At 37.3% G+C, this 14,137-nt stretch overlaps 1 protein-coding gene across 4 annotated transcripts in view; it reads left to right on the top strand.

Annotated features, from left to right (window-relative positions):
- The window catches only part of POLD3 (DNA polymerase delta 3, accessory subunit), a 69,109-nt gene that overhangs the window by 28,695 nt on the left and 26,277 nt on the right, over positions 1 to 14,137 (top strand). For all 4 annotated transcript variants that reach the window (XR_009504477.1, XM_059929464.1, XM_059929465.1 and 1 more), the window contains exons 8-11: positions 2,323 to 2,485; positions 4,812 to 4,918; positions 10,588 to 10,700; positions 11,824 to 11,902. Coding sequence is in view for 3 of the 4 variants with exons in the window: in XM_059929464.1 (XP_059785447.1) it covers positions 2,323 to 2,485; positions 4,812 to 4,918; positions 10,588 to 10,700; positions 11,824 to 11,902 (462 nt within the window). In the remaining variant the exon portion in view is untranslated. The remainder of the gene's footprint in view (positions 1 to 2,322; positions 2,486 to 4,811; positions 4,919 to 10,587; positions 10,701 to 11,823; positions 11,903 to 14,137) is intronic.

The following is a 14,137-nucleotide window of genomic DNA, read 5'->3' as shown; positions in this document are numbered from 1 at the left end:
CATAGTGTTCTTGAAAATGGGTGTTTAAAATAAAAGGGAAGTTTATTTATAATGGCCATTTATAAATATTTAGTTTTTGAGAAAGCAAATCTCCTTTATTTAAAAAAATATATTTAGATGAGAATTCTTTCATATAGAAAGAACCAATAACCACATATTTTTGTACTTCTCATATCAAGTACACATCCCCTAAGGGTATGTGGCCAGAATACCAGGAAGAATGCAGGAGTTGCAGGATAATTATGGCACACTTCTTGGAGCATAGCACTTGTTACATGCCTATGCAAGCAAAATTAGTCAGAAATCTGCTTTTCTGTGATGGTCAAAATGGTAGTCAGGGGACAGATTGGGGTAATAGTATTTTTATTTGCCATAAAAGCTATCAGAGAACATTTTTATGTTCTGAAAAAATATTGAAAGTTTGCTACTGTCAGGTTATTGGGAGGCATGATTGTATTACTGCAGGCACAGTGCATAAGGAGGGCTCCCTACTTCTGTGAAAATATGTCATGCTTATGTCACTGGCCTGCACGGCTGGTGCTAGTCCACCATACCCAATCAGATTGTGTGGTTTCTTGGCAACTTTGATGAGGCCCACATGTTTATTTGTTGTTGTTGTTTTTAATATGTTTGTAACCTTAAAAGCCAGTGAATTTTAAAATTACTATTATTTCTAAAATACATAAAACATGACTGCAAATTGTAAAAGTCAAACAGAAGTATACATTTATTTATTCATGTGTTTATTTAGCAAATATTTATTGAGCACCTACTAAATGCTTGGAACTATTATGCACTAGTGATGCAATGCAGAAAATGTCCTCATGTCCCTTATATTCTACTGGAATAGAAAGACAAATAAATACAGAAAAAATAAAATACTTAATGATTGTAATAGCTAGGCAGAGAGTAACAGGATATTATGATAGAATGTAATAGAGGGAGGGGGGAAACCTGGATAAAATAAAGGAATGAAATATTCACTTAATTAAAAGAATGGCTTACAAAGCTGATTTATTTAACAGATGATTTTTTCAAGGCTTAATGTTTAGAGTAAAATTATGAATGTTTTTATTGTATTTGACACATGACAAGATCAATGCAATGAAAATGAAGCTTGAGAGCTGGATGAAAAGAGTTGATTGTTGGTATTTGAACCATTTAAAACTTGATGCCAGACAATAACAAGTGTTAGCAAGAATGTGGAGAAATTGAACCCTCATACATTGCTGTAGGGAATGTAAAATGATGTGCTCACTTTGAAAACAGTGTGGCAGTGCTTCAAAAAATTAAACATAGTTACCCAGCACTTCCACTACTAGGTATCTACTCAAGTGAATTAAAACTGTGTGTCCACACAAAAACTTGTACAAATGTTCATAGCAGCATTATTCATAATAACCAAAAAGGTCTATCATGTGATGAATGGTTAAATGATATGTGATATATCCATATGATGGAATATTTTTCAGCCATGAAAAGGAATGAAATACTGATACATGCTACCACATGGATGAACCTTGACATGTTATGCAAAATAAATGAAGCCAAACACAGAAGGCCACATGTTATATGATTCCATTTACACAAAATGTTTAGAATAGGCAAATCTATAGAGACAGAAAGTATATTAGTGGTTGTTAAGGGATGGGTTGGAGAGTGATGGCTAATGGGTATAGGGTTTCTTTTAGGGGTGATGAAATGTTCTAAAATTGGAGGTGGTGTTGCAATTAAAAACCACTGAATTGTACACTTGAAAAGGGTAAATTTTATGATATGAATTCTGTTTCAGTAACAAAAACCTTAATGCTTTATATATTCCAAAAAATTACAGCACTGGTGACAATTAAAAAGTCATCATCTGTTATCATTCTTTGCTTAAAAGGGTGTTTCATATTTTTTTGCGTATACAAAGGAGATGCTTTTCTGTTTTCAGAATTCATAAGCTGCATACTCTTGGGAAACATCTTTTAATCCCTCTGACTCTTAATTTCCTCATCTAACAAATGAGAATGTTGGTACTTCATAAAGTTGTATTCATTTTTTTTCTAAGTGCTACGTTTACTATCATTTGGCTTGGGGGCTTTGATATAATGAGGGATTAGCAGGAGGCAGAAATGAAAACAGTTATAGCTAGAGTGGTAGTTGGAAAGGAGAAATGTTCTCTGAGTAGACCATGAGCTCTGTTAGGACAGGGACTGTTTTTTATCCCTTTAGCCCCTGTTCCTAATATATTACCTGGCACTTAGTAAACTGTCAAAGGAATGATAGATTAATATTGCACAATGGGGTTATATGTCATCTGCTATACTTTATTTACAGATAAAATTAAAAATTTGGATTCAGAACAAGCAGTGAAAGAAGAAAAAAAAGTGGAGCAACCTCCACTGTCTGTCACTGAACCAAAGCTGGCAGCCCCTGTGGGCCTGAAGAAATCTAGCAAAAAAGCAGAGCCTGTTAAGATGCAGCAGAAGGAAAAAAAAAGGTAGGAAAATTTTGTTATTTGTGGGGGAAGAGTGTCTCTGCTGGGGGTGAGCAGGTCTTTTTGGGCTTATTGACAAGCAGGCAGTTTTCAGTTGAGCACTAAATCCTACTAGGGATAGCCTTAGGGATACAGCTGTATAACCAAAATGAAGAGAGAAGCTCCATAGCTTGCCTAGTGAAGCAGAACTTGAATCAGCCAGTTCAGATGATTTAGAGCCCAAAGCCAGTTTTTTGGGCCCCATTGATTTAAATTGATTGTCTTCTCCTTTACTTCATTTTATATTTGTGGACATGGCATAAGTGTGCCTGATTGTATGTCTCTGTGTCTGTTTTTCACCTCAGATTGCCAAATGAGGGGTTACTGTTTCCAGTGAAATTTAAGAGAAAAAGTTCTTTGTTTTCTTTTTATATCAATGAGTTTATTTTTCAAGTGGTAAAATGTAATTAGAAAAGAAAATAAAAAGCACACAAGCTGTTAAAAATGAATCCAGGAATTTGAGACACTACCTCATAGTTGGTAGGAGCTAGTCTGTTGAAAGAAATTCTAAAGGACACTGTCAGCACTGATAGGCTCAGACATACTTGACTTTTGTGGCAAGGTTGGGGCTACGCTATTAGAGAACATCAACAAAATGCTGATGTTTCAGAGGGTCAGAGCTCTCTGTCCAGTGGGCCTCACCTCCTAGGAACATATGACTGGGATGGATTAAAATGTTTCTAACCATGGGTACGACACTCGCTGTTGATGGTTATTGCCAGGAATGCATTCAGGATTTCACCACCAAGTAGGACATTAACTGTATGTTTTTAGTAGATGCCCTTTACCAGATTCAGGAAGTCTTTTCTATTCCTAGTTTGCGGAAATGTTTTATGAATGGGTGTTGAATTTTGACAGATACTTTTTCCACATTTATTGAGGTGATCGTATGGTGTTTCTGTTAATGTGGTGAATTACACTGACTGGTTTTCAAATGTTAAACCAGCCTTGCATTCTTGAGATAAACCCCACTTGGTCATGATGTATTATCCTTTTTATATATTGCTAGATTCGATTTGTTAATGTTATGTTAAGAATTCTTTGCATCTATATTTATGGGGGCTATAATCAGTTATTTTCTTTGCTGGTAATGTCTTTGTCAGATTTCAGTATCAAAGTTATGCTCATGTCATACAACCAGTTGAGAGGAGTTTCCTCCTCCTCTGTTTTCCCAAAGAGTTTGTGTAAGGTATATATTGTTTCTTTCTTAAAAGTTTGATAAAATTCACCAGTGGATCCAGGCTTGGAGTTTTCTTTGGGGGAAAATTTTTATTATGAATTTGATTTCTTTAAATAGAGCTATTCAAATATTCTTATTTTTTTGGGGTCAATTTTGAATGTGTTTTTAAAGGAATTTATTTCATCTGAGTTGTTGAGTTTATTGGCATAAAATTGTTTATAATATATATAGCCTTATTCTTTGAGTATCTATGGAATCTGTAGGTATCACTATAGATTTCTTCATTCATTCCTAACATTGGTAGTGTATACTTTTCTCTTTATCAGTCTTATAAAAGTCTTACTAATTTTATTAATCTTTTATTGAAAAATAACTTTTACCTTTTAAAATTTTCTATTTCATTGATTTCTGCTCTTTATTATTTCCTTCTACTTATTTTGGGTTTAATTTGTTATTTTCTTAGCTTAAGGTAGAAAAATAAGTTGATATTTAGTTACATAAGAAATAAGATTAAAGGTAAAAACTATGTCTTGTACTTATTTGTGTCTATAACACACACTAGGCCCTTGATAAATTATTGTTGATTGAATGAATAGTGTGGTGGAGTATCCAGACAGAGGAGCTAAATAATGTCAAGATGGATCTAGGTTATTTGTCCAGTAAAATTTATCACATTGTATTTTATAGTTAGTGGTATTTATACCCGTTTTTCCTGCCAGAGCTTCTTGAGAACAACGGTATTTTCTCGATCTTTGCATCTGAGTGTTTAGCAAAAAGCCTTTATGTTGGTAGTAGCTGCTTATTTAATGCTTGTTGAATGATTGAAGGGCCAGTAGGGGAAGTAAGAAGGAATTTGGAAAATTTTTCAATAACCTGGTAAGTAGCTTACAGTGGTCTTTAGAGAGCTAGAGAAAGTTTTTATTCTGGTTACCCCATGAAGTGACCTAGCTGTGGTCAGTTAGCAGAGTATCCTTATGGGTCTATTACGACTCTTACTTTCTACCCTCTGGAATTAAGATCATGAGTTATGAAGCAAGGCTGATAGTAGCACATGAATACTTACATTTTTATTTTGTGTAACATGCTTAAATTATTCCCGAACGGCAACAGGAGGAAGCAAGTGGAGTTATCTGATGATGAGACAAAAGAAACTGAAAACATGAAGAAAAAGAGGAGAAGAATCAAACTTCCTGAGTCTGATAGCAGTGAAGATGAAGGTGGGCATTGCTAATTTTTTAGATTTTAATTTTAATTTTTGGCTAGTGGGATTGTCTCAGTCAATTTGGGCTGCTATAACAAAAATACCTTAGACTGAGAGGCTTAAACAACAGGAATTTACTCCTCTCAGTTCTGAAGGCTGAGAAGTCCAAAATCAAGGTGCCTTCTGATTCAGTTCCTGGTGAGAGCTCTCTTCCTCATTTGTAGACGGACACCTTCTTGCTGTATCCTCCATGATAAAGAGAGAAATCATCTTTCTTGTGTCTCTGATCTCATTCATGAGGGCCCTATCCTCGAGACTTAATTATCTCCCAAAGGTCCGCCTCCTACTTCTATCATATTGGGGATTAGGGCTTCAAAATATAAATTTTGAGGGAACACAAACATTCCGTCCACAGAAGGGTCAGTTCTTATTATGATGATTTTAGGCTCAAGGAGCTAAAAAGTTACTTATTATGGGTCACAGTGACAATAGTAATCCAAGCACTGAGAGATACAGTGTACCTATTTCTGTTTAAAACCTGCTTTAACCTTTTGACAAGAGCCATAATCTTACGGTAATTTGTCAAAGTAGCAAATACAAAGGGAAAGAGAATAAGGATTATTACATTTATTATCAAAGACATTTTCTTTTTTAAAAAATAAAATGGAGCTCTTCCTTTGGGTACCTTCATGTGAATCTTATAAAATGGGTGATATTGTAGGCATCAGGGGTATTGGTGGTGTTTTGTACCACGTAAGTAAAACCATGCTAAGATGAAGAATCTGTATGGTCATTGTTGAGAGGGAATGACACTGTGAACCCTTCCAGTTTTAAGTTGTAGACACTGTTGTACAATAAGCAAACAGAATAAGGGCAAGAGTCTCGCCTGAAAAGTTAATGTGCCTTTTAAAAGAATATCAATTATTCTAAGAGCCAGTATCAAGTATCCTTCCCAAAATGTGTAAATGAAAGTGTACAGAAAAAGGAGGAGACCAAAGAGAACGATACCTGGGTTGGACTGATATGCCAGACGACTTCGATCCTGAAAAGCCTGGTTTGAGAACCAGTGGTGAAAAGCTTGAGCTGCTGTGATTGATCCTCCATGAATTCATGGCCTAATGAGTATAAACATTTTAGGTAATGGCCAGGGGAACTCTCGTCCAAAGGGATTCAGCATCATATAAAGGTAGACAAAAGCAAACAAACTGACACTAAAAAGAGATTAAAGAAAAATGAATGCAAAAAAAGGAACCTGCTATGCTGTTGAAGGACAAAGCTAAACTTGTTAGACTCTACTCTTACCAGAAACTACTGTAAGAAGCACTGAAAATGGTAACAGAGGCTCCCCAAAAGTGGGGGGATATTAGCTCAACTGAGTGAAAAAACAAATTACATATACAGGTGACAGTAATGCAAAGGAAATGAATATATCTAAGAAATTGTACAAGAAAGTTGAATATGTCTATGGCAGAGGTACATCTTTGACTCTTCCATGGATTTAGGGTTTCCATTGACTGTGGAATGGATAGGGATAGGGTATTGTGAGCATCCCAGTGGGGCAGTTGCTGTATACTTAATTCCATGTCATTTATCAAAATGCTTTAACCAAGACTACAGAAAGGAAGATTCCCAAGTGTGTGATGAAACAACCATCAAGGAACATTCTGACTGGTTAAGAGTTGAGGAAATAGAGGCAAATCTATGCAGACACACAGGAAAATAACTTAGCAAGTAACTTAGGAATGTGTGCTAATTGGAACAGTTTTCCCTAAATTCCAACCAGGAAAAGAACTTGAGGAAGATTCTAGAAAAGTCTTTGAAGCCATCATCCTAATGTACATTAAAAAAGTAAACTAGATACTCTAGTATTAGTGAAGGAGTCAGCTCTAAGTCAAGGAATTACTGTGGTTGATTGAACACTCTTTACATACTTCTGAAATATTCTCTGTAGTTCTGATCCTTAGCTCACAAAAATAATACCCTTAAGTGATTAGAAATATGAGTGGGGTTATTTAGTTTGGAAGGGAGAAGAAATGTGAAAGAGGTGGACAACGTATAATAGCAGATGATATAAAGCAGAGGCTCTCAGATTTTTTTTTCTGGCAAAGGTAATTTTTGGCATCTGACTAAATTTATAAACCTTTGCCATTTTATTCCTAAATTTCTTCTTTGTCTCAAAGCCAGTGGGATTTCATTTTAAACCTTCATACAGTCTCTAACCTATTATTGTTTTATTTCTGTTACACTATTAGTTCAATATGCTGTCTTCAGCTAGAAGTTAGTACATGAGCAGCAGGAGTGGAGGAAATGGCAGAGACTTTGCAGTTAGACAGACCTGGGTTTAAATCGTAACCTTTACCACTGACCATGTGACTTTAGGCAGATAACTTAATCAATTCCTGTTTTCTCATCTCTAATATAGGGATGTTATCACAAACTGTGCCGGCCTTTTATGAACATTAAATAAGATGCTGCGTCAAAAGTGCCGGGACAGAGCTTAACATATAGTCAGTTTTCTTATTATTCACCCCACTTTTCCTATTGAAATTCAGTAAGCGTTTAATGGTAATAAACACACTTGAAAGTACCTTCTCTCAGAAAATTCCCGTCAACTTCATATCCTTAACTCTCTACCCAAGGGACTGTTCCTTTCTCTTTCTCCCTGGCAGAGTCATAAGCACCTTTAGCAGTTCTATTTTACATACTCTCTTTGTAAAGCAAGAAAAGGCCAGACCCAGAGAGAAATAACATTAAGAATAATATCTATATTGCTAGGAAAAAGTAGTTTTAAATGGTATGTTTCAGTCCTTGCTACCATTTTCAGTCCTTGCAAATTGCTTATAGAGAATGTTAAGCAAATGACCCACAACCCCTTTTTTAAAGGTTAAGATAAGTAGTTAAAAAAATTTCCTAGGAAGCTATGAATGATTTTCAGGAATTCTAGTTACCCATCTCTTCCAGAAAACTCTGATAAACAGTGGTTGCATTACTGGATCCCTGCAATTAGTTTTACCACAGCTCTTATTCTGCCCCAACAAAGGTTGCTTTCCTGGGGTGAGTGATGTTTCACTACTTGAGAACCTTTCATCTGAAGAGCTGCAAATCCGTTACAAATATATTTAAAATACACCAATGCAGCCATCATTCCTTATGCTTATGTCACTAAAAATATATTGAGGGAGAATGCTTGGCTTGGTAATAAAGACTAAGGCAGACAGACATGGATTCTAGCATATGAATGTGGGCAAGTTTTAAAAAAATCTCTTTGAACCTCAGTTGTATCAATATAAAACAGAAATAGTAATAGTGATTTTGTAGGGTTATTATGAAAATGAATGATTAATGTTTGTAAAGCCCAGAAAATTCTAGTTGTTTTCCCTGTCCTTCCTTTCTTAAAATATTTTGTTTAAAAAAAAATTTTTAAGCAAAGTAATACATGTACACAATTTCAAAAATCAGATAAAATACAAGTTTTATAATGTATAGTAACCTCTCCTATCAGACTCACCTAATTGACTGATGCTTCCCTTGTCAACTTTTTCCCATCTGCCTTCCATCTTCCAGGGATTTGTTGAAATTTCTTATTCATTAGGAGCCCTTGGCTCCTCTGGTGTTCTTCTCTTCCCTATTATGAGAGGGTTACAACATTTCTTTCCTTTAGTATCGTTTATAATGTTTCTCTTTGGGGGTGTGTGGAAGGGAGAAGGAGGTATATGCTGAATCTTCCTTGACCTAGAAGCCCATCATCCGAGATTTAGTTCAGAAAATGATTCTTTTCCTTTATTTAAAAGAAATTGTTACTGTATATTCAATTCTAGGGAAATCGTGGTGCCTCTGCCTGTGTGGAGCTTAGAGTCTGAAGGGGGAGTGTAGATAAACAGTCCATGCAGTGCAGTGAGAGGGATCTTAGAGGGCGCCACTGGGATTGTGTTCTCCGTCGTTAAGTCGTTACAGAACTGGAAATAGAGTAAGAACTCTTAAACTTATTACTGAGAGTACTCAAAATTCCTTTTTTTTTGGCATCCTCACCACATAAACTTCACTCCTACCACTGTAATACATTGTGACACAGCTTTCTTAATAGCTATACCTTCAGAAAAACAGGTGCTTGGTTCTGTGGTTTGACTGGACTTTTGCTTCCTTGAGCTCCCATCATGTTCTAGCCTCCCAGAGCTGGTTGATAGCTGGACCACTTTCCTTTTATGTTTTTATTTCCTAGAGCTTATAAAGTTTTGGGGCCCATTTCATACTTGAAGTGTATAATTTATTGTTTCTTTCTGGCTGTTGTTCTGCTTCACCTCTTCAGGTCATTTGGCCTTGAACCCTCCACTGTCATAATTTTTAGCACTGACCTAATCGGTTGGGAGAATTTCAGATCCAAGACTTGTGCTAAGAATTTGAATACAGCCAGGAGATTGAGGGAGCAGGTGAGGCTAAGCAGCTTACCCAGTCCCTTGACCAGCAATTTCTTTGTGGTAATTAAGCAATAGGTCAGCTGAGGATTTTCACTTCCTCTCTTATGGGCCTTATACTATTTCTGGAACTATTCAGAAATGATGGGATCCCTCTGGTGGTACTCTCTTTTCAGGTGGTACCACTTCCATAGCAATATTTCTCTCCTTAAAATATTCTTTCCTGATAATCTCAGTGTAGCAAAATAAGCCTCATCAGTGAGGCAAGTGAGACGTAGTTCCCAAACACATATTAACAGGCAAGTACTAGCTGTTAGAGCTGTAATTGTGATCATCGTGTCAAAGATGATTCCCCCACCCCACAGTTTATGCTCTTAATATCAGCTGGAAAATTTCAGTCTAACATACATCTCAAGTGATGGCAAGTAATCCTCAGATCACAGTCACAAAATCACTGTTACTATTATTTCTGTTTTATACAACTGAAGTTCAAAGAGATTTTTTTACAACTTGCCCACATTCATATGCTAGAATCCATGTCTGTCTGCCTTAGTCAAGCATCCTCCCTCAATATATTTTTAGTGACATAAGCATAAGGAATGTGGATGCGTCGGTGTATTTTAAATATATTTGTTAACGGATTTGTAGCTCTTCAGATGAAAGGTACTCACATTTGGTATAATCTGAGGATTATCTCCACTTACTTGATCTTAAGAGAAAATGTCTGGCCCTGAGTGGTAAGGTGGCATGGGATAGTTGGAATAGTAAGGCTATGGAATCAGACTGACAGGGGTCTAAAACTTCCTGCCTCGGTTGCAAGCTCTGTGCCCCTGGCAAGTTAACTAACCTCTCTGAACCTCTGTTTTCTCAACTCTAATGTATGAATAATAGTATTTGTCTCTTAGGTTTGTTGTGAGGATAAAGTAAAATAATGTAAGTGAAATACATGACACATGGTAGATGATCAGTGGATATTTATAAAACAACATCATACTTTGACTTATCTATAAAATTAGGAGCTTAGCTAAGATGATCTCTAAGGTATATTCCAGCTCTAATAATTCTTGATTCTTTGATTCTCTTTGTATGAAAATTAATAAAATATGTATTTTAAAGGTATTTATAGTTATATAATTGCAGAGTCCTTGGTTGTCATGAATTACTGCTTGCAAAATACCCTTTGTTGGACATGGAATTTTAGAGAGCCAGTGGAGAAGGCATTGTACCAGACACTGCTGTAGTTCTCTTATCTAAGCTTGTTTCCTTATTTCAGTCATACCAGACTCTCCTGGGGCTTATGAAGCTGAGTCACCATCCCCACCTCCTCCTGCTTCTCCATCTCCTGAACCAGTGCTGAAGACTGAGCCAGAGCCTCCTTCTGTCAAGGTACAACTTTACTGGGATGTGTCCTTTATCACCCAAGGATAAAACTACTCTGCTACGTTAGTTCACTGCTATACACTTCACAGATGTCAGTAGCCGGCTCCTGTCTCGTCCTGCTCTCCTATAGGTAGTGCAGAATGGGCATTCCCTCTCTTCTCACCTGAAGAGGGAGTTCAGCCATTAGGTGTCATCTCAGGAATGTGGCCGAAGTCAATCCTGGGAGCTCTTTTGTTTTTCATTCCCTCCAGCTTTAGGGCACCTGTGCCACCCAACTCCTGTTGGCATTGTGCAAAGTGAAGTCTTGCAGCAGAGTATGTGAAAGACAGGGTAGAACAAACAACTTATGCAGGTTTGTTGCTCTTCCAGAAAAGGGCTGCAAATGGGGACATACAGTTTTCAATGATCTTCATCTGGCTCTTGTCTGCATCTGTTAGTGTAGATAATGAAGGACTGAGAAGATGGGCGTTTTTTTTCCTTTATGACTATTAGTTTTCCTTAATTCTTTGTGTTAAGACTGTCATTTAAATTTTGCACTAATTTCCTCATTAGCTGAAGAGAAAATGGGGTGGAAGACCAGTGGAGAGAAAAGGAAGTTGGTATAAGTAATACCTTTTGATACTAAATTAGACAGTTGTAACGTTGCAGTGTCGAGATTGAACTAGCAGGTATCCACAGCAAGGGTGGATGCCGTGGAGACCTCTGGTTTGGTTTAGAGGCCTTCCCTGAGCGCTTCCATAGTACCTGCTGTGGCCTTCCATTAAAGCCCTTACCACAGTGGATTGCAATGGTCTGTTTTCTTTGTCTCTCTCCTCCACTAAGGCCCTTGTCCTATTGGTCTTTTTAACCTTGACGCCTGCACTACCCAACAAAAGTTTGTTGACTGAATGAACACAGTTCTTTGCTCAACATGCTACTTTTCTTCTCACAATGAAGTATCAATGAGCGTAACTTGTCTGTGGTTGGGCTGGTCCCCTAAGGGGAAATTTGTAGATAACTTGTTTAACTTTTTATCATCATAGAATATTGGAGGGTGATTGTTATAGAGTAAAAAGCTTTTGTTATTTTTCTCTATAGCTTGATAGGTCAATTTAATGTTGTATCCTCTGATCTTCCTATGATCTTTTAGGGCTCAAGTGGAGAAAACAAAAGAAAACGAAAACGTGTGCTAAAATCTAAAGCCTTTGTGGACGAGGAGGGCTGCATAGGTAAGAACATTTTTTGACTCCAAATCCAGAGATAGAGTTATTACCGTGGAGAGCACCTTAATCCCTTACAGAGCAGGGTGCCTCAGACTTTAATATGCACATGATTCATCCCCAGGTGGTGCTGGGCTGCTTTCCTGTGGCCCACACTTTTAGTAGTGGAATATAGGGAACACTACAACTAAAGTCAGAATACCTGGGTTCCTGTTTGGGTCATATGCTTGAGATCTTGCATAAAAGTCACATCATCTCGGTGGGGAGTTTCTTGATCTGTGGAGTGGAGGGAAAATACCATTTTGCCTACATGTGGGATTGTTGTGAAGATTCATGTGAAGTAATATATTTAAAAAACACTTTCAAGATGGAAACCACAATACCAATTTTAAATCATAGACATTGAGAAACATTTGGGGTTTTTTTGAATGTTTGTTTTATACATTTGAACAGTGGAAAAGAAGCTCCTATAGATGACTAGACTCTGAAGAGAGTGTCAAGAGTCTTCTTTGTGTTTTGTCCCATTTGTTCTGTAGAGGGGTCTGACTCTTCCAAATCACTTCCTTTATGTTTCCTGCTTGTAAGCCATGTTAGGTAAAAGCATGTGCTTTTTATGGAGGCCTAGAGGGAAATTAGAATTCAGGCCTTGAGTCATTGCTTGATTCTTCAGCCATGTTTTAGCTTGTTCTACCACGATTGACCGACTTCTGTGGGGCTTTTAGGATTTAGCACTTGAAGCCCGATGAGATGTTCAGATCCTGGTACTATCTTTTGTGTTTGTAAAAAGTTGTGGGTTTAGGCTCTTCAACCTCTTGTTAGTGAGATAGCCCAGAATTGTCATTTCTCCTTTCCTGTGGCACCTGCCACACGCTGACTCTCCTAGAGAAGAAGTTTTTCCCTTTCTTGATTTTCCTTTTCTGGTTCAAATTTTTGTCTTAAAACGATTGATAGGCTCTGAAGAATCAACTTTCCCTAGGCAATGTGGTTGTTAAAACTAGTGAAGACCTTTCATCAGTCTTGAGCCCTCTCCCCTTCCCCACCTCCCACTCATCTGAAAAGGCCTCTGCCATTTTAATTGTAGCAGGTGATTGGGAATAAAATTCCTTACACAGGAAATTTCTGTCTTTTCAGTGCTAACTTTCTTGTGCCTATGAATTCTAGATTTTGGTCTTTTTTTGTTTTATTTGTTTGTTTTTTGCTTTTAGTCTTCTAGTAATGAATTTCAAGCCTCTTGGTTTGACTGTTAATGGTAATTTACGTATTTACTGTTGAATTTTTTATTCTTTTTTTTTTTTTTTTACTATTATTTATTTATGGCTGTGTTGGGTCTTCGTTTCTGTGCGAGGGCTTTCTCTAGTTGCGGCAAGTGGGGGCCACTCTTCATCGCAGTGCGCAGTCTTTTTTCTTTTAAACTTAAGAGGACAAAAGCATCAGTGTCAGTTTTTCCCTCCTGCTACCCCAAAAGAAAAGTGTCAAAAATATCTTTATGAGCGTTCATTGGGAATTTGTGGCTAATTACCTATTGCTTTGTTCAAAACATAGTACTCAAGTTTTGGCCAGGTATGGGATGTGAACTTTTTTGTACTCCTGTCTCCAGACAGGACTATTAAGAGCCTTGGATGCAACAATGAAAACTGTGCTCACATAGCACATTTTTTTTTAAGGTTTTTAGTCCAAGCTCAACCTAATGAATCTTGGCTCCTGTAACCAACAAAGGAGTTCTGCTTTCCTCTCTTTGCTCAGACTGTTCCAAACGTACCAGCACAGGGGGCTTCTCCTGTCCTGTGCTGGGTGGGAGTTGGTCTGTGGGTTTAAAAAGCTGATCTTTCCCTTTCTGTGAGTTTACTACAGGGACTGGGGAGTTGGGCCCCTGAGATAAATTTGGGGTGGACTTCTGGACAGGGTAGATTTCTAAGAGCAAAACAGTTGAGTGGAAAAGAATTCTTTTACCCATGCAAACTGGGCCTGTTTTTATGGCAGCCCAGAAAAGTGGCGTGTTGTTCAGCTAAAATAAAGGTCCTGTATTTTTAAGTTGAAATCTCCTTTGTTCTGTAGTTTGAAGTAGCCACAGCTTTGAATATAGAAATGCTCCTTTTAGCTCTTAAGGTATATACAAAGTGTTCTGCTTAAGAAATTCTGTTGGTGCTGCCCTGACTGGTTTTTAACTCCCTCAAGCAGTGCATTGCACAGAATTGGCAATGAAACAACCAGTGGTTAGTCATGAAATAATGAGCTAATTGATGC

Source organism: Balaenoptera ricei, chromosome 8 (genome assembly GCF_028023285.1).
Source record: "Balaenoptera ricei isolate mBalRic1 chromosome 8, mBalRic1.hap2, whole genome shotgun sequence".
NCBI classification, from domain to species: Eukaryota; Metazoa; Chordata; class Mammalia; order Artiodactyla; family Balaenopteridae; genus Balaenoptera; species Balaenoptera ricei.
This window is presented reverse-complemented; position numbering and strand designations above follow the sequence as displayed.